The sequence below is a fragment of the Neodiprion lecontei genome, chromosome 5 (assembly GCF_021901455.1).
Source record: "Neodiprion lecontei isolate iyNeoLeco1 chromosome 5, iyNeoLeco1.1, whole genome shotgun sequence".
Taxonomy (NCBI): domain Eukaryota; kingdom Metazoa; phylum Arthropoda; class Insecta; order Hymenoptera; family Diprionidae; genus Neodiprion; species Neodiprion lecontei.
Window position 1 is genome coordinate 8,689,205 of NC_060264.1, and position 25,719 is coordinate 8,714,923.

General features: G+C 40.0%; 2 protein-coding genes across 2 annotated transcripts; both read left to right on the forward strand.

Moving 5' to 3' along the window:
- The first annotated feature begins 270 nt into the window (after nucleotides 1-270).
- On the forward strand, nucleotides 271-6,856 carry LOC107219133 (FACT complex subunit Ssrp1). Its single transcript, XM_046740263.1, has 14 exons — nucleotides 271-590; nucleotides 910-1,095; nucleotides 1,262-1,477; nucleotides 1,604-1,779; nucleotides 1,853-1,988; nucleotides 2,162-2,265; nucleotides 2,667-2,795; nucleotides 2,901-3,192; nucleotides 3,373-3,525; nucleotides 3,684-3,833; nucleotides 3,922-4,113; nucleotides 4,227-4,478; nucleotides 4,560-4,673; nucleotides 4,920-6,856. Exons 1-14 carry the CDS (start codon nucleotides 540-542, stop codon nucleotides 5,040-5,042), a joined length of 2,274 nt encoding a protein of 757 aa, XP_046596219.1. The 5' UTR covers nucleotides 271-539; the 3' UTR covers nucleotides 5,043-6,856.
- Nucleotides 6,857-8,111: 1,255 nt separating this feature from the next.
- Nucleotides 8,112-9,318, forward strand: LOC107219124 (phospholipase A1). The gene has a single exon (XM_015657213.2). It carries the CDS (start codon nucleotides 8,213-8,215, stop codon nucleotides 9,245-9,247), a length of 1,035 nt encoding a protein of 344 aa, XP_015512699.1. The 5' UTR covers nucleotides 8,112-8,212; the 3' UTR covers nucleotides 9,248-9,318.
- Nucleotides 9,319-25,719: the final 16,401 nt, after the last annotated feature.

Here is a 25,719-nt window from a genome sequence, read left to right on the forward strand (position 1 = left end):
ACACAGCCTGCATCCCTCTATCGCAGCGACACTCGTGGTCACTAGGCGAAGCGATCGGTGCTTCAATAAGAGTACAAAAAAACCCCACCACCGGAGTTGCCAGACCTGTATGTAAGACCGTGGTCCTAGGTACAATACATATGGAACACTAGCGACGCTAGTGGTACGAAAAATAAACCTAATGTGAACGACTACTGTGACAAGGATTGTCAATTCACCCATTTGAGTCGTGCTTCTTGTGTAGTCTCCGTGTTCTGTAGTTACAGGATTCCTGTGTAGTTTCCGTGTATTTCTTGCAGGAAACGACAGCAACCAGTGGCAGAAGCGGCAGTAGCTGAGTTTGGATTTAGAAAGTCTCGACGTTTGAAGAACGGCGTGCCGTTGTTGCCGTCAATTGCGTTGTGCCTTTGTTAATACTAGTGAATTGTGCGCTGTAAAATTATGTTAATTAGTGTTTCAACCCTGATGAGAGTTTGTATTTGACCTTATAACGTGTGTATTTTACCAGAATTTAGATACGTAAATTAAAACGTGTAGGGATGGATTTCCTCGAGTATTCTGATATTACCGCCGAGGTAAAAGGCGTCATGGTACGTAACCTTAAAAGAATTTTATGTAAACACTCTACGAATAATTGTCTTGATTATACCCAGGCAATTAGCAAAGATGTTAAAACACCTCTGTGAATCTAGAACTGATTAGTTTTTGGAAATAACTTGAGAATTTACGAAAAACCTGCGTTTTTTATCAATTTATAATCTACGTCCAAATTAAGTAGTACTCGGATCATATTTTTATCTAATTTAACCTTTTTTTAGTTTATAGTTTATCTGCCAGGAAAATTTCTCTTTATCAATGATTATAATACACACATGCAGGTAATGATTTCATTGTCTTGTTCGTTCACAGACTCCAGGAAAGTTGAAGTTGACTGACCAACATTTGATATTCAAAAATCAGAAAACAGGAAAGGTTGAGCAAATTTCTGGTTCTGATATGGAAATGGTCAATTACCAGAAATTTGTTGGAACCTGGGGCCTTCGAATATTCCTAAAAAATGGAACGTTACATAGATTTCGAGGCTTCAAAGATGGGGTGAGATTGCTTGTTTAATTGTTAATGACCCAAAAATTTGTAAAGAAGCTCTTTCAACATTAATTTTACTTAAAACTAAAGTCATAAAATTTTGAAACGAGTTAATGCGATCTTCTTAACAGTGATTGAATATGTCCTAGATTAATGTGTGAATTTTTATATTCAGGACCAAGAAAAAATAGCCAAATTTTTTACTTCAAACTATCAAAAGGATATGTTGGAAAAGGAACTCAGTTTGAAGGGTTGGAACTGGGGAACTGCAAAATTCAATGGTTCAGTGTTAAGCTTTGATGTTGGACATCACACTGCATTTGAGATTCCTTTGTATTACGTTTCACAATGTAATACAGGAAAAAACGAAGTTACTCTAGAGTTTCATCAGGTACAGCCTAAGATTATATACTTGAAATTCATTTATTTGTGTATTTTATAATACTGAGTTATATTAATGATGTCCTTGACAATCTTGTTTTTTGATAAGAAATGTGTACTTTCTTACGTTTCCTAGAACGATGATGCGCCGGTAAGTCTAATGGAAATGAGGTTCCATATTCCTATAAGTGACAGTGCCGAACAAGATCCTGTCGAAGGATTCCATCAGCAAGTGATGAGCAAAGCGTCGGTCATCAGTGTCAGTGGAGATGCGATCGCTATCTTCAGAGAAATTCATTGCCTTACGCCTCGGTAAGCTCTCCAACCATCCAAGGATTCGACCATTTGTAACAGCTTTCCAATTAAATTTACTACTTGTTTGCAGTGGTCGTTACGACATCAAGATATTCCAGTCTTTCTTTCAACTTCACGGTAAAACATTCGACTACAAGATCCCTATGTCTACTGTGCTCAGATTGTTCTTACTGCCTCATAAAGACAGTAGGCAAATGTTTTTTGTTGTAAGTTTTAATAAGTTGATTTGTTTGCCACGATTATATAATTTGCAAAATACTATTTTCTTACTTGTGAAGATAATGAAACTAATTTAGTCGCCTAAAAAAAAGTTAATTTTCTAACTCTGAAGCATTAGATTGGATTAAATTTTAACATGTATATGAATTTTTTCTTACAGGTCAGTTTAGATCCGCCCATCAAACAGGGGCAGACACGTTATCATTATTTGGTACTGTTGTTCAGTCAAGAAGATGAAACGTCTATTGAATTGCCATTCACAGAGTACGTATAGTATGGATGAAGTTGAAGTTCTTAACGTTAATGTAACAATAAATATGTCGCGAAAATCGGTGTTTCACAACTTTAGAATTGTATGAAATGCTGTAGACCGCAATGAAACATAGTTTACTGGTATTTTTCGAGTGAAATTCGTTTTTTTCAATGATTTGTTACCATAACGTTCGAACTCGTTAGTCTGCTGTACAGAAACCAAAGACTTATTATTTTCTTAGATTGAATCTGTCAGAATGCAAGCTGCAGTAATAATTACGTCATAAGCATTTTAATTGGATCATTTGTTTTCTATATAAATAGTCTCATAATATACATATAAATATTTCAAATAATTCACTAATGAATAAAATCTCTATTATAGATCAAGTAACTTTTATTGTTTCTTACAGGAAAGAGTTGGAGCAAAAATATCACGACAAATTAACTAAAGAGTTATCTGGTCCAACTTATGAGGTTCTTGGCAAAGTAATGAAAGCTATAAGTGTCAGAAAACTTACTGGACCTGGTGGCTTTGTTGGGTGAGAAACTGTTTGCAAACACTTCGAACTTATTGGGTGATTAGTGAAAATAGTTTTAGTGTTCCAGTTGTATAATTTACGTATCGCGTTTCTTTCTGCAATTAGGCACTCAGGAACTCCTGCAGTTGGTTGTTCGTTCAAAGCTGCAGCTGGTTACTTGTATCCATTGGAAAGAGGTTTCATATACGTTCATAAACCACCAATTCACATACGTTTCGAAGAAATTGCTTCGGTCAATTTCGCACGTGGCGGTGGATCAACGAGATCATTTGATTTTGAAATCGAATTAACGAGTGGCGTTACTCACACCTTTAGCAACATTGAAAAAGAGGAATATGCCAAACTCTTTGACTTTATCACATCTAAGAAACTGCGAGTGAAGAACAGGGGCAAAACTGTGAGTAATTTATGGCTGACAATAAAATATTCCCGTAACATTATGTCTGCAAATCAGTATTTACTACTCCTGAACACGAAATATTGAACATTGATTGTACCAAAAAAATTGTATAAATTACGTTGGAGATATTTCTGAATCGGTTATGACTAACCTAAGATCGTTTTTCTTGGATTACAGGACAAACCGAAGTACAACGACGACTTTGGCAACAGCGATCAAGAGGATGAGCCTGATGCTTATTTGGCAAGAATTAAAGCAGAGGTAGAAGAGAGAAGTGATGATAATCAAGAGTCTGAGGAGTCAACCGATGAAGATTTCAATCCTAACCAGGTGACTCGTCTTAATCAATCAAAGTTTACTTTCTATTCATTAGTCACTCCTTCAATAATTCTCGCATCTCTAACACATTACTGTACATAGCTACTTCTTTATTCCTTCATATATACTGGTAATTTTTTTTTTAACTTCGGTATTTTTGAATTGACTAGGATGAAAGTGACGTTGCTGAGGAATATGATAGCAACGTGAGTGCATCTGACAGCGATGCAGATTCAGATGCTTCAGGTGGAAGTGGAAAAAAAGAGAAAAAAGAAAAGAAAGAGAAGAAAGAAAAGAAGCACAAGTCTGCTAAGACTGTTGTGAGTAATAAAATAGATTTGTTTCGTTAACTTAAAGCTTCATTTCAGGTGATAAAATTATGCCTTTGTCTTATGATTTTATTAACAGTCTGAAAAGCCACGAAAATCACGTAAACCAAAGAAGGAGAAAGATGAGAATAAGCCCAAGCGACCGTCCACTGCTTTCATGTTATGGTTGAATAATACTCGAGAGGAGATCAAAGCGAAAAATCCTGGAATTGCTGTGACTGAAATCGCAAAGAAAGGTGGTGAAATGTGGCGAGAACTAAAAGATAAATCTGTAAGTACCGACTTATGAGTTTATAATATTCGGTTATTGCAAGAATCAGTTAAGAGAAATAATCACCACTATCCAAATGTGACGCATTTCGTATCGTCGGTTTTTTTACACAGGAATGGGAACAAAAAGCAGCTAAGGCTAAGGAAGATTATGCAGTAGCTATGAAAGATTATGAGGCCAGCGGCGGTGCCGCGGGCACGAAGGTTAAAGAAAGTGGTAAAGAAAAATCAGACAAGCAAAAGAAAGAAAGTAAGAAAGAAGTCTCTCCTAGTAAACTTATGACAGGTGGCGCTTTCAAGAGCAAAGAATATATCAGTGACGAGGAAAGCAGTAGCGGTAGCGGTGATGATTCCGAAGATAAAAAGGTAAACTGATCATTTGTTTTGTTAAATATTGAATTGCTGTCGGGTAATGTGCATATATTTAGCAAACTGATGCTTTTTCAGGGTTCATCAAAGAAAAAGAAATCCGATGAAAGTGAAGATGAAAAAAAGAAAGTCTCTGAGGATGAAAGTGATTCGGCGAAGAAAACGAAAAAGAGAGGAAATAAAAGACCTGCTGTAAGAACAATTTTTTTTATTTATAATTTTACGCTACTCAAAAATTTATTTGTGTATTGAGACTGGTCGAAAAGTTGAAACTTGGACATTTTTGAACAGTTTATAAAAGTGCGAATTTTTATAAATACTGAAGTCCGACAAATTGGAAATAAAGAAAATGTTAGATAAAAAAGTGTCTTACAAATTGAAAACTAAATCGAAATACATTGAGAATATTATTGCATTGATCATTCTTTTCAATTTCAGGAAACCGATGGGAAAAAGACGAAAAAAGGGAAGAAAGATTTATCAGACGCTGAAGGTAGCGATGAAGAGTTCGATGAACCCGAAGAAAGTACCCCTGCAACAAGTGACGCAGAATCGGAGTAGTGATCGATTCCAAACTGTAAAGTATACTAATGTTCTAGACCGTGTACCTGTTCCATAACAAGTTTTGTAATCCTACCCTGCAGAAGATCGTCCGTGTCACTTAAGTGTTGAAACGGGAATACTCATCCGTAAAACATTATTGTAATTAGCTGCAGCCAAAGTTGCGTAGCTGTTATGTTACCTTTGCAACAGCATTATACTACATTGTGTTACTAGGGCGTTAAAATGTCGAAAATAAATAAGTACTTTTTCATTATTATGACTGGTACAATATTATTTATTTGGTTCAAGGGAATTCCAAATTTTTCTTTATTAATACACATTTACGTCGATGAAGAGACACGAAATTGGGTCTGTTTGAATGACTTTCAACACCACTAGACCATAAAGTAATTCTAGTGCGGTATTGTTATGAGTGTTTTGCGTAATGCTTTAAATTAAATTGCTCTATTTTAATAATTTATTGTTCTCACTGATATGATATAGGCTGGCTATCATAATCTTTTTCATGATTTCGGGCCTTCAGCAATTGCAATGACCCATTTACGAACCTATGTGCCTAACTGTATAACGCGTTATACGTAACCTTTGTTTCATTTTATAGGCATTTGACAATGTTCGATCGAAATATTGCAAACGCTTTCAGATGAACGGAACTTAATGGCAGCTAATTCAGGCGTTGCGAGCAAAAAAAAGTTGTTTTCATGCCATAGTATGTCAGGAAATATACGGTATACCACATATTACATGTATAAACTAGGATTACTTAAGAAAAATTTTGTGCTTATATGCTACAATTATGTAATTTAAACATTGCTGTACCAACTTTTTTTTACCTACTATTAACCTAATATGAATAGTAATGAAACATCAATCAATCGTGTCTGCAACCTTTATGGTAAAGTTGAATTATTATTATTAGTGGATGTAATGGAATACAGGCAGGAAGTTTAGAATGAAAAAATCGTCCGCCAACCGAGTTTATCATTTCAATTAATTGCGACCATTGGAGGAAAGCTTGTGACAATCACTGGGGCAGCCGTGAGATAACATCATTTGCGGAACTCAGCATTGGGCTGATTTTAAGATTCTACACTCTGGGTGCAGTCAATAAACCGTGACAAAAAATCTCAAGGAAAGAAGTATTACCGCTGTTCATCTCTGGTTGGCTCCACTTAAAAATTTCGAAATCGTTTTTCTGTTTTCGTAAATGCCTATTTGTTTAATACGTGACATCGAAACAAGCCAACAAACCATTTCAAACCACAAGCTCCTAAATGATACGGTATAATTTGGGTCACCGCATTGAGACGTATTTACTACTATATCTTTATCTTTTCTTAAACAGAAAAATGTAAGATCACAAGAGTGCATGTGAGATCGAGTAGGAAACGAATTCATGAATAGGCTTGAATACGATGTGCCAATATAGCGTTAAAGCGTTAATGTTTCCTTTGGTACGAAAATTAGAATGAACAAACAGATAAATCAGTTATTCCGAACATGTGTGAAATATCATGTTTACGATTATCTGTAAATAATCGGTTTAAAACAGTTATTTCATTTCAGTGTTTTCAAGTCTCCATGGTCTTCATCCTCATAAGGTCAGATAAATGAAACCAGGTCTACACAGATTCTTATCTTTGGTATACGTACTATTAGTTTTGCCATTTCATCATTGTGGACCGACTGATTCCAAGGTTTTTCTTTTTTTTTTAATATGCGTTTCTTTTACTTTTAGAAGTCAAAATATACCCCACTTATATGGTGTGTAGTATTTCGGTCGAAGAATAAAATTCTACCGTTAAATGAAATATTGAATATCTTCTCTGCAAATTTATCCGTCCATAAACTTTGAAATAAAATGTCTGCAAAAGTTAGTGAATTCCGACTCTGCACAGTAAAACAGAAAAAGCGGTAGAGACATTTAAACGGTGTTCTGCCGATTTCTAAGGGTTTCTGATGACCTCTGTATTCTTTCGAAAAATTAATTCGATATTTCTTTACATTCATTTTCTTTTTGAACATGACAACAGAATTCAGTAATGTTCTCCACTATTACAGTTAGCATCTCTTCACCTTTCTGGCAAAATTTTCTTATTACTTTTATACACACTCTACAGAATTTACAGTTAAGAAGAATTTCATGAATATAGGTAAAAATTGAATAAAATTGCCTAGTCTCTCCGACAAACATTCATTTAGATTACTTGAAGATCATTTCGTTGAACCAGCAGATATATCAGTTAAAATTTATGCACGAACATTCAGTGGGTCACTTCAGTGGGTCGTTTTTTGGTGAGAACCTTGGCCTTTCGTAAAATGATATGATTGATCTTGATTACGGATAAGTTTTCTCCTAGGTATTTTATTTTCGGCGAAGGGCCGTAACGTTAATGTGACCGTTCGTTCATTTGGACCGTCGGCACTGGAAAAAATCGTTTCCCAGAAGAAATGCTTACATCGAAAACTACATACTTGAAGCCAAATTTTAGGTGATTTCATTCAACGTCGCGTGATCGTCAATTTCCGATTAACGACATTATATGATTTGCTATAATTAAGTAACGGGTGAGAAAATGCGATTAAAAGTTGCAATAATGATGGATACATGGTGAATTTAAAAGAATCTAAAACTCAATGAGTTGGCATTCGGAATGTATAATTGACTTGAGACTAGCGCGTGACGAAGTCGCCAAACTTCCGCGACCCGTTCATTTAAAAAATGTAGGTCGCAAATTTATCTCTCGCTTCTCGATCATGTAAACAAATTGACAAGCCGGAAACAATCTGCAACGTGTAACGGCACTCAAAATGGAATAAACTCGAGGTCCTCGGAGGCAGTTCTACACATACTGTACCTATAATTAAGTCGGTAGGTGTGCGAGATATGGGCGTAACGTACTAGCCGAATACAGGTTGGACAGTTCGTTTTAATCAAACTGACAAGACCTCGTTTCGGAGAAGAGACGAGATGTTGGATTACGTCTGTTCAACGAACGGTAAGACAGGAAGGGGACATCGCGATATAAGGCAACATTTCGGGTAGGACGTTGGCCCGCCTCTCGAGCCGAATAAAATAGTTCGAGCAGGTTGTTCCGAAAATCAGTCGTTCGGTGGATTTTACCGGTATCGCACATCCACATATCAGCGGTAGAGTATAATTCGCGATGAGAGGTTTTTCCATCGTCGTTGCGTGCCTCGTAAGTTTTGGCTGGGAGCAAATTTTCGCGGCACGCGGTCCGATTCAGGAGGCGTTCCAGAATGGCTTGGCCGCACAATATCGGCCGGAAGACTGCGTCTGGAGGAGAGAATACGAGCACCGTTGTCCGGACCCCGACATCCATGTTTATCTGCACAAACTCGGAAAGGAGAGAATAGAGCTGCAACAAGGTTTCGAAGAGTCTCGCGATTGGCTTAACAACGTCAATTTCGATCCAGGCCTGGACAATGTATTTCTGATCCACGGATTCAACGGAGGTGACGGTGTCATGCCCACGGCAGTTCTGAGAGATGCCTACATCCGGAACGGAAGCTACAACGTCTTCGCCGTCGATTGGGGTGCGATGGTGAAGTCACCCTGTTACCCGGCAGCAGTTGCGAACATTCGTTTCGTCGGCAGCTGCCTCGCCAAGGTCTTGACGAACCTTCGTGACCTAGGAATGTCGGTGCCGAGGACAACTTGCGTCGGTCACTCTTTGGGGGCGCATCTTTGCGGCGTGATAGGGAATTATCTGCCCTTTCGATGGGAACGTATCTTCGGTCTCGACCCTGCGAGACCGTTAATATCTCCAAGCCGATTGAACAGGCTTGATATGACGGACGCTAAATTTGTCTGCGCGGTACGCACCAATACCGGTTACTACGGCGATTCATTGCCGGTAGGTCACGTCGACATGTGCGCAAACGGTGGCAAAGCACAACCGTCTTGCTCGAGCGCCGGAAGGCCGGAGCTCTGCAGCCATAATTGGTCGCTGTGCTTCATGGCTGACAGCCTCGACGGACGCAGTGAATTGTACACCGAACCTTGCTCTGCACGGTGTCCACCGCTCCGTAGAATCGGACCTAGGGGTAAGAATTCGCTGGTTATCGGACATAACATGTCCGACAAGACGAGGGGAACCTATTGCGTGTCGACCGACGATTTCCCTTATTGTCCAAAGAGTGATAACGACAGAGGCGACAAGAGATGCTGTCACCTGTAATTCGAGTATAATTTTGTTTTCGAAGACTAGAGCCATGGAGACTAGGGTACAGGAGTCCGATTTCTATTGAAGAGCATACGAAAAAATCGTTCTCGAAAATTTGTCGTTTAATAGTTTTAGATTTCATCAAAAGCAGCGTTGTCATCGTAAAGTTTCGACGTGAAGTTGGTGAGAATTGATTATATGGGTATATGTATGGAAACATCGACAGTGACCGATACGAAATTGCCCCTCACCTGAATGGGAATATCGTTAAGCACGCGTGCCTATGTTAATTATCGTGGAAAAAGTGTTGATTATCGTCATTATATTAAAGTAGGAAATTAAATTTATCACATATCACTTAGCAAAGATAGCAAAAATATAATGCTTTTTAATTGAATATCTTTATTAACAAAATAAGTAGAGGTTGAGGATCAATATAACCTCACAAACTTATAAATTTTTGGCGAAGACGGCTTCATGAAAGAAAAAGCGGATAGTGTGACCTCTGCGAAATTGTTACACGTAGACAGCCTCAATATTAATTTTTTCATTTAATAGAGTTGTTTGGGAGAAAGATCACTTAAAAATTAAAAGTGTCTCATTCTTGCTCTCGTGTGTGTTTTTCACGGTGTTTTTATCCCTCTCGGGACTAGTCTCCCCACCACTCGTCGGATCTTTGCGATATCAGCACCATTCAGCGTCAGCCAGCGCAAACCCTATTGTATGGATGTTTGATGCCGGATCAAATGTACGAAAATCGGACTCCTGTACTCTAGTCTCCAAGACTAGAGCCGTGGCGATTTTAGAATTTTTTTGCCTCCGCGATTACTCCTCATTGTTATCCATATGACTACAGTATCTTTTCGATTTATTCGCAGTGCAAGAAAAGCGGTATATAATCATGTTCTGATAGGTCAGTAATCACGTGGTACCAAAAGTGTCTGAATAATTTTATGAAGGAAATTGTAGATGAAGTTATCCTTTCTAACTTGTTATTGAATGTAGTAACTATTTATTAATGTGATACAACGAGCGTGCAGACAGCTAATATTATTTTAGATGTCACTATTCTGTATATTGACGTTCACATTCTGTGTGAAGTTTAAAACTTATTTAAGTACAATAAAATTATTTGTAGGTACAGTGGATATATTGTAAAATATTTTAAAAACTTCACCGTGTACAATATTTTATAGAGTAGAAAATACTTCCTAGTCTAACCCAACTGGGATTTATGTAACGTTAATATTTTTTCACCACACTTGTATGAAAAGTAGAGCTTTGCGTAGCAGTTTAGCGGTACGAAAGTAGCCAATTTCATCTCTGTGTCGTAAAGATACATTCGCGCATGCGCAGTCCACAATTGCTTCACTTTCGTCTCTAGGGAGGAGAACTCGACCGCTCGCGTGCCTCAAAACTACCACGCAAAACTCCAACACCTTTCGTAAACTCGTTATAAAAACTGTCGTGTGTAATTCGGGCTGACAGTTGACGATCGCAACTCGTGTGATTGCCGCCCTCGCTTTGCTCAGGCGCAAACTTCGATCTCGTTGCAATCGCCAACTTTCGTTCTTTGTCACACAATATACTATTGTTGATATCATAACTTGTAAGCGTGATATGAAATAAGTTGACAATTATATGACATTACCGCGATATGCACATTGAGAATGGCGAATCGATTCGAGCGTTTTTCAAGGCTCCAGAGATATGATTTTTGTATCAAGATCTTCCATTAGAAATGACGATTAATGAAACCACGAATAAGCATCCAAATACTGTTTTTATGATCTCAATTGTTTTGTTATAAATTTTCCCCGAGGGTGCTCTATTCTTCTGTTCCTATGGCAGTTTCTTTTTCACGTTTCCAAATATCAGCATAAATTCAATAACTAGCAAAACTCACAAAAAATTTAAATATTATTCCTAAATATCCATTCTCTCTGATTCACATATTTTTCCCCCGTCTTAAATATTTTATTCTAAAACAACCAACTCTAAACTATCAGTTTTCATCCCAATCCATATCTACACAATATAAAATAGCTCAACTCTGAAATCAAAAAACTCAGTAACTAAACGGTAAATCATTTTCAAACTTTACAGGGTTGTTTAAAATTAGTCAAAAGATTATAGAATTAAAATTTATGTGAATTAAACGTTTTCGAAATTACTGCCCAACTACCTTAACACAGCCTCTTTTACATTTCAGGTCAAATTAAGTGATAAAATCCCTATTGTCTTATTCTTTAAATTAATCTCGTCTATAAAACTTCCATTGTTATTGTCTTCGCGTTATATGTTTCCGTTCGTAATAAACTAAGACTCATGTTTGTGATAAATTTCAGCGTTTGTGATACGTGGACTTGGGTAATTCGAGGTACATACATATGACAAATCATCATATCATATCATCATACATCATACATCATACATCATACGTCATACGTCATACATAATATTAAAGTTCGAAACTCATGTTTGGATGTTTTTTTCTCCTGACGTCACTAATCGTCGACGACGAAAATCAGCTAGCCGAATTCCTCAGTCTGGAAACAACCGCGCAGTAGAGCGGACGGCTGAGAATCGCGCTCCGCAGATTTCGAATACCGGGTTCTCTACCTCCTGGATCCTGCGTTCTAGGTCCGTTACCTGGTGAAACTCGACTTCCAGGGCAAGCGCTCCGTAGTTCCTGCGCACCAGGTCCGCTACCTGGTGAAACACGACTTTCAGGACAAGCGCTCCGTATTTTCTCCGTTCCAGGTCCGTTACCTGGTGAAACACGACTTCCAGAACAAGCGCTCCGTAGTTCCTACGCTCCAGTTCCGCTACATGGTGAAACTCGACTTCCAGAAAAAGCGCTTCGTAGTTCCTACGCTCCAGTTCCGCTACATGGTGAAACTCGACTTCCAGAACAAGCGCTTCGTAGTTCCTACGCTCCAGTTCCGCTACATGGTGAAACTCGACTTCCAGAACAAGCGCTCCGTAGTTCCTACGCTCCAGTTCCGCTACATGATGAAACTCGACTTCCAGAACAAGCGCTCCGTAGTTCTTGCGCTCCAGTTCCGCTACATGGTGAAACACAACTTCCAGAACAAGCGCTCCGTAGTCCCTGCGCTCCAGGTCCGCTACCTGGTGAAACACGACTTCCAGAACAAGCGCTCCGTAGTTCCTACGCTCCAGTTCCGCTACATGGTGAAACTCGACTTCCAGAACAAGCGCTTCGTAGGTACTGCACACGAACCAGCGGACTAACATTTATCACCAATTGGGCAATCCTCAAGCATCCCGTATCATCTGGTAAAACACCGACAACGAGTAAGCAGGCGCAGTGAGCGCAAGAGCGCAAAAACCAGTTACTCTAGGCATCCGACCCCGAGCGAGCTTGAGCGAGCCTTAGCGACCGTTTTAAGACTAGTTATTTTTAATTCGCGCACCATTCTATTATCGATGTACCGAAATAACCCAAAAAACCGTGATGTCATATTAATTGTCGAGCTCAAACGTAAAATGTAACGATTTTTACCAAGAAAATTCTGAACGAAAATGAATGTGATTTAACCTTGTTTTAATAAGATTTTTAGTTCATCGATGATAAAAATATACATCAATTCAAAGGAATTTTAGTTTTCACATTTCAGACAAAAATGACGCACTCCATCTTTCCTGACAATTCGAGATTCCAGCGGCGAGGCGCTTCATTGACCAGCTAGTAACTTTTTTAAACTTAAACAGGCAGTAGGGCTTATAAACTCAGAAAACGCGGAGAAAATAGCGTAGGACCTGCAGGAGAGAAATGGCGAGCGAAAAAGCACCTGCTGAAAAATGTCGAAAACACAGCACCTCATTTTTTGGCTGTAACTTTTGATCCGTTGATCGCAGCGTATTGGGACTGCGCTTGATCGTTTTTTCTGGCAAAACTACGCCGGAATAGTGCCAGAAAGAATTTATTCCAGCGCTTTTCAGAATCGCGAAAATTTTGGCCAAAAATGCAAAGGGGTTAACCTTCCTTTTTTTTTGACCTAAAAATCTTTCGTCTCAGAATTGATTTGTATGACCGTTTCTCGAACAATTGGTCCCCCAGGAACTCAGAAAACGCAGAGAAAACAGTGTAGGACCAACAGGAGAGTAATGGCGAGCGAAAAAGCACCTGCTGAAAAATGTCGAAAACACTGGTTCTGGTTTTTTGGCTGTAACTTTTGATCCGTTGTCCGCAGCGAATTGAGATTGCGCTTAATCGTTTTTTCTCGCAAAATTACGTCGGAATAGTGCCAGGAAGAATTTATTCCAGCGCTTTTCAGAATCGCGAAAATTTTTGCCAAAAATGCAAAGGGGTTACATTCCTTCCTACTACCTTCCTTTTTTTTTGACCAAAAAATCTTCCGTCTCAGAATTGATTTGTATGACCGTTTCTGGAACAGTTGCTCCCCCAGGAACTCAGAAAACGCAAAGAAAACAGCGTAGGACCAACAGGAGAGAAATGTCGTGCGAAAAAGCACCTGCTGAAAAATTTCGGAAACGCAGGTTCTGGTTTTTTGGCTGTAGCTTTTGATCCGTAGTCCGCAGCGTATTGAGACTAAGCTTAATCGTTTTTTCTGGCAATATTACCTCGGAATAGTGCCAGAAAGAATTTATTCCAGCGCTTTTCAGAATCGCGAAAATTTTCGTCAAAAATGCAAAGGGGTTAACCTTCCTTTTTTTTTGACCAAAAAAACTCTGGTCTCAGAATTGATTTGTATGACCGTTTCTGGAACAATTGGTCCCCCAGGAACTCAAAAAAGGCAGAGAAAACAGCGTGAGACCAACAGGAGAGAAATGGCGAGCGAAAAAGTACCTGCTGAAAAATGTCGAAAACACAGCATCTCGTTTTTTGGCTGTAACTTCTGACGCGTTGATCGCAGCGTATCAGTACTGCGCTTAATCGTTCTTTCTCGCAAAATTACGTCGGAATAGTGCCAGAAACAATTTATTTCAGCACTTTTCAGGATCGCGAAAATTTTCGCCAAAAATGCAAAGGGGTTAACCTTCTTTTTTTTTGATCAAAAAATCTTTCGTCTCAGAATTGATTTGTATGACCGTTTCTCGAACAATTGGTCCCCCAGGAACTCAGAAATCGCAGGGAAAACAGCGTAGGACCAACAGGAGAGAAATGGCGAGCGAGAAAGTATTTGCTGAAAAATGTCGAAAACACAGGTTCTGGTTTTTTGGCTGTAACTTTTGATCCGTTGTCCGCAGCGAATTGAGATTGCGCTTAATCGTTTTTTCTCGCAAAATTACGTCGGAATAGTGCCAGGAAGAATTTATTCCAGCGCTTTTCAGAATCGCGAAAATTTTTGCCAAAAATGCAAAGGGGTTAACCTTACTTTTTTTTTGACCAATAAATTTTTCGTCTCGGAATTGATTTGTATGACGTTTCTCGAACAATTGGTCCCCCAGGAACTCAGAAAACGCAGAGAAAACAGCGTGGGACCAACGGGAGATAAGTGGCGAGCGAAAAAGTACCTGCTGAAAAATGTCGAAAACTCAGGTTCTGGTTTTTTGGCTGTAACTTTTGATCCGTTGTCCGCAGCGTATTGAGACTGCGCTTAATCGTTTTTTCTCGCAAAATTACGTCGGAATAGTGCCAGAAACAATTTATTCCAGCACTTTTCAGGATCGCGAAAATTTTCGCCAAAAATGCAAAGGGGTTAACCTTCTTTTTTTTTTGACCAAAAAATCTTTCGTCTCAGAATTGATTTGTATAACCGTTTCTCGAACAATTGGTCCCCCAGGAACTCAGAAATCGCAGAGAAAACAGCGTAGGACCAACAGGAGAGAAATGGCGAGCGAAAAAGTATTTGCTGAAAAATTTCGAAAACACAGGTTCTGGTTTTTTGGCTGTAACTGTTGATCCGTTGTCCGCAGCGTATTGAGACTGCTCTTAATCGTTTTTTCTCGCAAAACTACGCCGAAATAGTGCCAGAAAGAATTTATTCCAGCGCTTTTCAGAATCGCGAAAATTTTTGCCAAAAATGCAAAGGGGTTAACCTTCCTTTTTTTTTGACTTAAAAATCTTTCGTCTCAGAATTGATTTGTATGACCGTTTCTCGAACAATTGGTCCCCCAGGAACTCAGAAAACGCAGAGAAAACAGTGTAGGACCAACAGGAGAGTAATGGCGAGCGAAAAAGCACCTGCTGAAAAATGTCGAAAACACTGGTTCTGGTTTTTTGGCTGTAACTTTTGATCCGTTGTCCGCAGCGAATTGAGATTGCGCTTAATCGTTTTTTCTCGCAAAATTACGTCGGAATAGTGCCAGGAAGAATTTATTCCAGCGCTTTTCAGAATCGCGAAAATTTTTGCCAAAAATGCAAAGGGGTTACATTCCTTCCTACTACCTTCCTTTTTTTTTGACCAAAAAATCTTCCGTCTCAGAATTGATTTGTATGACCGTTTCTGGAACAGTTGCTCCCCCAGGAACTCAGAAAACGCAAAGAAAACAGCGTAGGACCAACAGGAGAGAAATGTCGTGCGAAAAAGCACCTGCTGAAAAATTTCGGAAACGCAGGTTCTGGTTTTTTGGCTGTAGCTTTTGATCCGTAGTCCGCAGCGTATTGAGACTAAGCTTAATCGTTTTTTCTGGCAATATTACGTCGGAATAGTGCCAGAAAGAATTTATTCCAGCGCTTTTCAGAATCGCGAAAATTTTCGTCAAAAATGCAAAGGGGTTAACCTTCCTTTTTTTTTGACCAAAAAAACTCTGGTCTCAGAATTGATTTGTATGACCGTTTCTGGAACAATTGGTCCCCCAGGAACTCAAAAAAGGCAGAGAAAACAGCGTGAGACCAACAGGAGAGAAATGGCGAGCGAAAAAGTACCTGCTGAAAAATGTCGAAAACACAGCATCTCGTTTTTTGGCTGTAACTTCTGACGCGTTGATCGCAGCGTATCAGTACTGCGCTTAATCGTTCTTTCTCGCAAAATTACGTCGGAATAGTGCCAGAAACAATTTATTTCAGCACTTTTCAGGATCGCGAAAATTTTCGCCAAAAATGCAAAGGGGTTAACCTTCTTTTTTTTTGATCAAAAAATCTTTCGTCTCAGAATTGATTTGTATGACCGTTTCTCGAACAATTGGTCCCCCAGGAACTCAGAAATCGCAGAGAAAACAGCGTAGGACCAACAGGAGAGAAATGGCGAGCGAGAAAGTATTTGCTGAAAAATGTCGAAAACACAGGTTCTGGTTTTTTGGCTGTAACTTTTGATCCGTTGTCCGCAGCGAATTGAGATTGCGCTTAATCGTTTTTTCTCGCAAAATTACGTCGGAATAGTGCCAGGAAGAATTTATTCCAGCGCTTTTCAGAATCGCGAAAATTTTTGCCAAAAATGCAAAGGGGTTAACCTTACTTTTTTTTTGACCAATAAATTTTTCGTCTCAGAATTGATTTGTATGACGTTTCTCGAACAATTGGTCCCCCAGGAACTCAGAAAACGCAGAGAAAACAGCGTGGGACCAACGGGAGATAAGTGGCGAGCGAAAAAGTACCTGCTGAAAAATGTCGAAAACTCAGGTTCTGGTTTTTTGGCTGTAACTTTTGATCCGTTGTCCGCAGCGTATTGAGACTGCGCTTAATCGTTTTTTCTCGCAAAATTACGTCGGAATAGTGCCAGAAACAATTTATTCCAGCACTTTTCAGGATCGCGAAAATTTTCGCCAAAAATGCAAAGGGGTTAACCTTCTTTTTTTTTTGACCAAAAAATCTTTCGTCTCAGAATTGATTTGTATAACCGTTTCTCGAACAATTGGTCCCCCAGGAACTCAGAAATCGCAGAGAAAACAGCGTAGGACCAACAGGAGAGAAATGGCGAGCGAAAAAGTATTTGCTGAAAAATTTCGAAAACACAGGTTCTGGTTTTTTGGCTGTAACTGTTGATCCGTTGTCCGCAGCGTATTGAGACTGCTCTTAATCGTTTTTTCTCGCAAAACTACGCCGAAATAGTGCCAGAAAGAATTTATTCCAGCGCTTTTCAGAATCGCGAAAATTTTTGCCAAAAATGCAAAGGGGTTAACCTTCCTTTTTTTTTGACCTAAAAATCTTTCGTCTCAGAATTGATTTGTATGACCGTTTCTCGAACAATTGGTCCCCCAGGAACTCAGAAAACGCAGAGAAAACAGTGTAGGACCAACAGGAGAGTAATGGCGAGCGAAAAAGCACCTGCTGAAAAATGTCGAAAACACTGGTTCTGGTTTTTTGGCTGTAACTTTTGATCCGTTGTCCGCAGCGAATTGAGATTGCGCTTAATCGTTTTTTCTCGCAAAATTACGTCGGAATAGTGCCAGGAAGAATTTATTCCAGCGCTTTTCAGAATCGCGAAAATTTTTGCCAAAAATGCAAAGGGGTTACATTCCTTCCTACTACCTTCCTTTTTTTTTGACCAAAAAATCTTCCGTCTCAGAATTGATTTGTATGACCGTTTCTGGAACAGTTGCTCCCCCAGGAACTCAAAAAACGCAAAGAAAACAGCGTAGGACCAACAGGAGAGAAATGTCGTGCGAAAAAGCACCTGCTGAAAAATTTCGGAAACGCAGGTTCTGGTTTTTTGGCTGTAGCTTTTGATCCGTAGTCCGCAGCGTATTGAGACTAAGCTTAATCGTTTTTTCTGGCAATATTACGTCGGAATAGTGCCAGAAAGAATTTATTCCAGCGCTTTTCAGAATCGCGAAAATTTTCGTCAAAAATGCAAAGGGGTTAACCTTCCTTTTTTTTTGACCAAAAAAACTCTGGTCTCAGAATTGATTTGTATGACCGTTTCTGGAACAATTGGTCCCCCAGGAACTCAAAAAAGGCAGAGAAAACAGCGTGAGACCAACAGGAGAGAAATGGCGAGCGAAAAAGTACCTGCTGAAAAATGTCGAAACACAGCATCTCGTTTTTTGGCTGTAACTTCTGACGCGTTGATCGCAGCGTATCAGTACTGCGCTTAATCGTTCTTTCTCGCAAAATTACGTCGGAATAGTGCCAGAAACAATTTATTTCAGCACTTTTCAGGATCGCGAAAATTTTCGCCAAAAATGCAAAGGGGTTAACCTTCTTTTTTTTTGATCAAAAAATCTTTCGTCTCAGAATTGATTTGTATGACCGTTTCTCGAACAATTGGTCCCCCAGGAACTCAGAAATCGCAGAGAAAACAGCGTAGGACCAACAGGAGAGAAATGGCGAGCGAGAAAGTATTTGCTGAAAAATGTCGAAAACACAGGTTCTGGTTTTTTGGCTGTAACTTTTGATCCGTTGTCCGCAGCGAATTGAGATTGCGCTTAATCGTTTTTTCTCGCAAAATTACGTCGGAATAGTGCCAGGAAGAATTTATTCCAGCGCTTTTCAGAATCGCGAAAATTTTTGCCAAAAATGCAAAGGGGTTAACCTTACTTTTTTTTTGACCAATAAATTTTTCGTCTCAGAATTGATTTGTATGACGTTTCTCGAACAATTGGTCCCCCAGGAACTCAGAAAACGCAGAGAAAACAGCGTGGGACCAACGGGAGATAAGTGGCGAGCGAAAAAGTACCTGCTGAAAAATGTCGAAAACTCAGGTTCTGGTTTTTTGGCTGTAACTTTTGATCCGTTGTCCGCAGCGTATTGAGACTGCGCTTAATCGTTTTTTCTCGCAAAATTACGTCGGAATAGTGCCAGAAACAATTTATTCCAGCACTTTTCAGGATCGCGAAAATTTTCGCCAAAAATGCAAAGGGGTTAACCTTCTTTTTTTTTTGACCAAAAAATCTTTCGTCTCAGAATTGATTTGTATAACCGTTTCTCGAACAATTGGTCCCCCAGGAACTCAGAAATCGCAGAGAAAACAGCGTAGGACCAACAGGAGAGAAATGGCGAGCGAAAAAGTATTTGCTGAAAAATTTCGAAAACACAGGTTCTGGTTTTTTGGCTGTAACTGTTGATCCGTTGTCCGCAGCGTATTGAGACTGCTCTTAATCGTTTTTTCTCGCAAAACTACGCCGAAATAGTGCCAGAAAGAATTTATTCCAGCGCTTTTCAGAATCGCGAAAATTTTTGCCAAAAATGCAAAGGGGTTACCTTCCTTCCTACTACCTTCCTTTTTTTGTGACCAAAAAATCTTCCGTCTCAGAATTGATTTGTATGACCGTTTCTCGAACAATCGCTTCCCCAGGAACTCAGAAAACGCAAAGAAAACAGCGTAGGACCAACAGGAGAGAAATGGCGTGCGAAAAAGCACCTGCTGAAAAATGTCGGAAACGCAGGTTCTGGTTTTTTGGCTGTAGCTTTTAATCCGTTGTCCGCAGCGTATTGAGACTGCGCTCAATCGTTTTTTCTCGCAAAACTACGCCGGAATAGTGCCAGAAAGAATTTATTCCGGCGCTTTTCAGAATTGCGAAAATTTTTGCCAAAAATGCGAAGGGGTTAACCTACCTTTTTTTTTGAACAATAAATCTTTCGTCTCAGAATTGATTTGTATGACCGTTTCTCGAACAATTGGTCCCCTAGGAACTCAGAAAACGCAGAGAAAACAGCGTAGGACCAACAGGAGAGAAGTGGCGAGCGAAAAAGTACCTGCTGAAAAATGTCGAAAACTCAGGTTCTGGTTTTTTGGCTGTAACTTTTGATCCGTTGTCCGCAGCGTATTGAGACTGCGCTTAATCGTTTTTTCTCGCAAAACTACGCCGGAATGGTGCCAGAAAGAATTTATTCCAGCGCTTTTCAGAATCGTGAAAATTTTTGGCAAAAATGCAAAGGGGTTAACCTTCTTTTTTTTTTGACCAAAAAATCTTCCGTCCCAGAATTGATTTGTATGACCGTTTCTCGAACAATTGGTCCCCCAGGAACTCACAAAACGCAGAGAAAATAGCGTAGGACCAACAGGAGAGAATTGGCGAGCGAAAAAGTACCTGCTGAAAAATGTCGAAAACACAGGTTCTGGTTTTTCGGCTGTAACTTTTGATTCGTTGTCCGCAGCGTATTGAGACTGCGCTCAATCGTTTTTTCTCGCAAAACTACGCCGGAATAGTGCCAGAAAGAATTTATTCCGGCGCTTTTCAGAATCACGAAAATTTTTGCCAAAAATGCAAAGGGGTTAACCTTCCTTTTTTTTTGACCAAAAAATCTTCCGTGCCAGAATTGATTTGAATGACCGTTTCTCGAACAATTGGTCCCCCAGGAACTCACAAAACGCAGAGAAAACAGCGTAGGACCAACAGGAGAGAAGTGGCGAGCGAAAAAGTACCTGCTGAAAAATGTCGAAAACTCAGGTTCTGGTTTTTTGGCTGTAACTGTTGATCCGTTGTCCGCAGCGTAGTGAGACTGCGCTCAATCGTTTTTTCTCGCTAAAATACGCCGGAATAGTGCCAGAAAGAATTTATTCCGGCGCTTTTCAGAATTGCGAAAATTTTTGCCAAAAATGCAAAGGGGTTAACCTTCCTTTTTTTTTGACCAAAAAATCTTCCGTCTCAGAATTGATTTGTATGACCGTTTCTCGAACAATTGGTCCCCCAGGAACTCAGAAAACGCAGAGAAAATAGCGTGGGACCAACAGGAGAGAAATGGCGAGCGAAAAAGCACCAGCTGAAAAATGTCGAAAACACAGCATCTCGTTTTTAGGCTGTAACTTCTGACGCATTGATCGCAGCGTATCGGTACTGCGCCTAATCGTTCTTTCTCGCAAAATTACGTCGGAATAGCGCCAGAAACAATTTATTCCAGCACTTTTCAGGATCGCGAAAATTTTTGCCGAAAATGCAAAGGGGTTAACCTTCCTTTTTTTTTGACCAAAAAAATCTTCCGTCTCAGAATTGATTTGTATGACAGTTTCCCGAACAATTGCTCCCCCAGAAACTCAGAAAACGCAAAGAAAACAGCGTAGGACCAACAGGAGAGAAATGGCGAGCGAAAAAGTACCTGCTGAAAAATGTCGAAAACCCAGGTTCTGGTTTTTTGGCTGTAACTGTTGATCCGTTGTCCGCAGCGTATTGAGACTGCGCTCAATCGTTTTTTCTCGCAAAACTACGCCGGAATGGTGCCAGAAAGAATTTATTCCAGCGCTTTTCAGAATCGCGAAAATTTTCGCCAAAAATGCAAGGGGTTAACCTTCTTTTTCTTTGACCAATAAATCCTTCGTCTCAGAATTGATTTGTATGACCGTTTCCTGAACAATTGGTCCCCCAGGAACGCGGAAAACGCAGAGAAAACAGCGTAGGACCAACACGAGAGAAGTGGCGAGCGAAAAAGTACCTGCTGAAAAATGTCGAAAACACAGGTTCTGGTTTTTTGGCTGTAACTGTTGATCCGTTGTCCGCAGCGTACTGAGACTGCGCTCAATCGTTTTTTCTCGCAAAACTACGCCGGAATAGTGCCAGAAAGAATTTATTCCGGCGCTTTTCAGAATTGCGAAAATTTTTGCCAAAAATGCGAAGGGGTTAACCTACCTTTTTTTTTTAACAATAAATCTTTCGTCTTAGAATTGATTTGTATGACCGTTTCTCGAACAATTGGTCCCCTAGGAACTCAGAAAACGCAGAGAAAACAGCGTGGGACCAACAGGAGAGAAGTGGCGAGCGAAAAAGTACCTGCTGAAAAATGTTGAAAACTCAGGTTCTGGTTTTTTGGCTGTAACTTTTGATCCGTTGTCCGCAGCGTATTGAGACTGCGCTCAATCGTTTTTTCTCGCAAAACTACGCCGGAATAGTGCCAGAAAGAATTTATTCTGGCGCTTTTCAGAATCACGAAAATTTTTGCCAAAAATGCAAAGGGGTTAACCTTCCTTTTTTTTTGACCAAAAAATCTTCCGTCCCAGAATTGATTTGAATGACCGTTTCTCGAACAATTGGTCCCCCAGGAACTCACAAAACGCAGAGAAAATAGCGTAGGACCAACAGGAGAGAATCGGCGAGCGAAAAAGTAACTGCTGAAAAATGTCGAAAACACAGGTTCTGGTTTTTCGGCTGTAACTCTTGATTCGTTGTCCGCAGCGTATTGAGACTGCGCTTAATCGTTTTTTCTCGCAAAATTACGTCGGAATAGTGCCAGAAACTATTTATTCCAGCACTTTTCAGGATCGCGAAAATTTTCGCCAAAAATGCAAAGGGGTTAACCTTCTTTTTTTTTTGACCAAAAAATCTCTGGTCTCAGAATTGATATGTATGACCGTTTCTCGAACAATTGGTCTCCCAGGAACTCAGAAAACGCAGAGAAAATAGCGTGGGACCAACAGGAGAGAAATGGCGAGCGAAAAAGCACCAGCTGAAAAATGTCGAAAACACAGCATCTCGTTTTTTGGCTGTAACTTCTGACGCATTGATCGCAGCGTATCGGTACTGCGCCTAATCGTTCTTTCTCGCAAAATTACGTCGGAATAGCGCCAGAAACAATTTATTCCAGCACTTTTCAGGATCGCGAAAATTTTCGCCAAAAATGCAAGGGGTTAACCTTCTTTTTCTTTGACCAATAAATCCTTCGTCTCAGAATTGATTTGTATGACCGTTTCCTGAACAATTGGTCCCCCAGGAACGCGGAAAACGCAGAGAAAACAGCGTAGGACCAACACGAGAGAAGTGGCGAGCGAAAAAGTACCTGCTGAAAAATGTCGAAAACACAGGTTCTGGTTTTTTGGCTGTAACTGTTGATCCGTTGTCCGCAGCGTATTGAGACTGCGCTCAATCGTTTTTTCTCGCAAAACTACGCCGGAATAGTGCCAGAAAGAATTTATTCCGGCGCTTTTCAGAATTGCGAAAATTTTTGCCAAAAATGCGAAGGGGTTAACCTACCTTTTTTTTTTAACAATAAATCTTTCGTCTCAGAATTGATTTGTATGACCGTTTCTCGAACAATTGGTCCCCTAGGAACTCAGAAAACGCAGAGAAAACAGCGTAGGACCAACAGGAGAGAAGTGGCGAGCGAAAAAGTACCTGCTGAAAAATGTCGAAAACTCAGGTTCTGGTTTTTTGGCTGTAACTTTTGATCCGTTGTCCGCAGCGTATTGAGACTGCGCCCAATCGTTTTTTCTCGCAAAATTACGTCGGAATAGTGCCAGAAACTATTTATTCCAGCACTTTTCAGGATCGCGAAAATTTTCGCCAAAAATGCAAAGGGGTTAACCTTCTTTTTTTTTTGACCAAAAAATCTTTGGTCTCAGAATTGATTTGTATGACCGTTTCCTGAACAATTGGTCCCCCAGGAACGCGGAAAACGCAGAGAAAACAGCGTCGGACCAACACGAGAGAAGTGGCGAGCGAAAAAGTACCTGCTGAAAAATGTCGAAAACCCAGGTTCTGGTTTTTTGGCTGTAACTGTTGATCCGTTGTCCGCAGCGTATTGAGACTGCGCTCAATCGTTTTTTCTCGCAAAACTACGCCGGAATGGTGCCAGAAAGAATTTATTCTAGCGCTTTTCAGAATCGCGAAAATTTTTGGCGAAAATGCAAAGGGGTTAACCTTCCTTTTTTTTTGATCAAAAAATCTTCCGTTTCAGAATTGATTTGTATGACCGTTTCTCGAACAATTGGTCCCCCAGGAACTCAGAAAACGCAGAGAAAACAGCGTGAGACCAACAGGAGAGAAATGGCGAGCGAAAAAGTACCTGCTGAAAAATGTCGAAAAACCAGGTTCTGGTTTTTTGGCTGTAACTGTTGATCCGTTGTGCGCAGCGTATTGAGACTGCGCTCAATCGTTTTTTCTCGCAATATTACGTCAGAATAGTGCCGGAAATAGTTTATTCCAGCGCTTTTCAGAATCGCGAAAATTTTTGTCAAAAATGCAAACGGGTTAACCTTCCTTTTTTTTTGACCAAAAAATCTCTGGTCTCAGAATTGATATGTATGACCGTTTCTCGAACAATTGGTCTCCCAGGAACTCAGAAAACGCAGAGAAAATAGCGTGGGACCAACAGGAGAGAAATGGCGAGCGAAAAAGCACCAGCTGAAAAATGTCGAAAACACAGCATCTCGTTTTTTGGCTGTAACTTCTGACGCATTGATCGCAGCGTATCGGTACTGCGCCTAATCGTTCTTTCTCGCAAAATTACGTCGGAATAGCGCCAGAAACAATTTATTCCAGCACTTTTCAGGATCGCGAAAATTTTCGCCAAAAATGCAAAGGGGTTAACCTTTCTTTTTTTTTGACCAAAAAATCTTCCGTCCCAGAATAGATTTGAATGACCGTTTCTCGAACAATTGGTCCCCCAGGAACTCACAAAACGCAGAGAAAATAGCGTAGGACCAACAGGAGAGAATTGGCGAGCGAAAAAGTACCAGCTGAAAAATGTCGAAAACACAGGTTCTGGTTTTTCGGCTGTAACTTTTGATTCGTTGTCCGCAGCGTATTGAGACTGCGCTTAATCGTTTTTCCTCGCAAAATTACGTCGGAATATTGCCAGAAACTATTTATTCCGGCGCTTTTCAGAATTGCGAAAATTTTTGCCAAAAATGCAAAGGGGTTAACCTTCCTTTTTTCTTGACCAAAAAATCTTCCGTCTCAGAATTGATTTGTATGACCGTTTCTCGAACAATTGGTCCCCCAGGAACTCAGAAAACGCAGAGAAAATAGCGTGGGACCAACAGGAGAGAATTGGCGAGCGAAAAAGTACCAGCTGAAAAATGTCGAAAACACAGGTTCTGGTTTTTCGGCTGTAACTTTTGATTCGTTGTCCGCAGCGTATTGAGACTGCGCTTAATCGTTTTTTCTCGCAAAATTACGTCGGAATATTGCCAGAAACTATTTATTCCAGCACTTTTCAGGATCGCGAAAATTTTCGCCAAAAATGCAAAGGGGTTAACCTTCTTTTTTTTTTGACCAAAAAATCTTTCGTCTCAGAATTGATTTGTAAGACCGTTTTTCGAACAATTGGTCCCCCAGGAACCCAGAAATCGCAGAGAAAACAGCGTAGGACCAACAGGAGAGAAGTGGCGACCGAAAAAGTACCTGCTGAAAAATGTCGAAAACACAGGTTCTGGTTTTTTGGCTGTAACTTTTGATCCGTTGTCCGCAGCGTATTGAGACTGCGCTCAATCGTTTTTTCTCGCAAAATTACGTCGAAATAGCGCCAGAAACAACTTATTCCAGCGCTTTCCAGAATCGCGAAAATTTTTGCCAAAAATGCAAAGGGGTTAACCTTCCTTTTTTTATGACCAAAAAATCTTCCGTCTCAGAATTGATTTGTATGACCGTTTCTCGAACAATTGGTCCCCCAGGAACTCAGAAAACGCAGAGAAAACAGCGTAGGACCAACAGGAGAGAAATGACGAGCGAAAAAGTATTTGCTGAAAAATTTCGAAAACACAGGTTCTGGATTTTTGGCTGTAACTGTTGATCCGTTGTCCGCAGCGTATTGAGACTGCGCCCAATCGATTTCTCTCGCAAAATTACGTTGGAATAGTGCTCGAAAGAATTTATACCAGCACTTTTTAAAATCGCGAAAATTTTAACCAAAAATACAAAGGGGTTTAATTGTTCAATGGTTTATTTTTTCATCTTTTCCATGACAATAT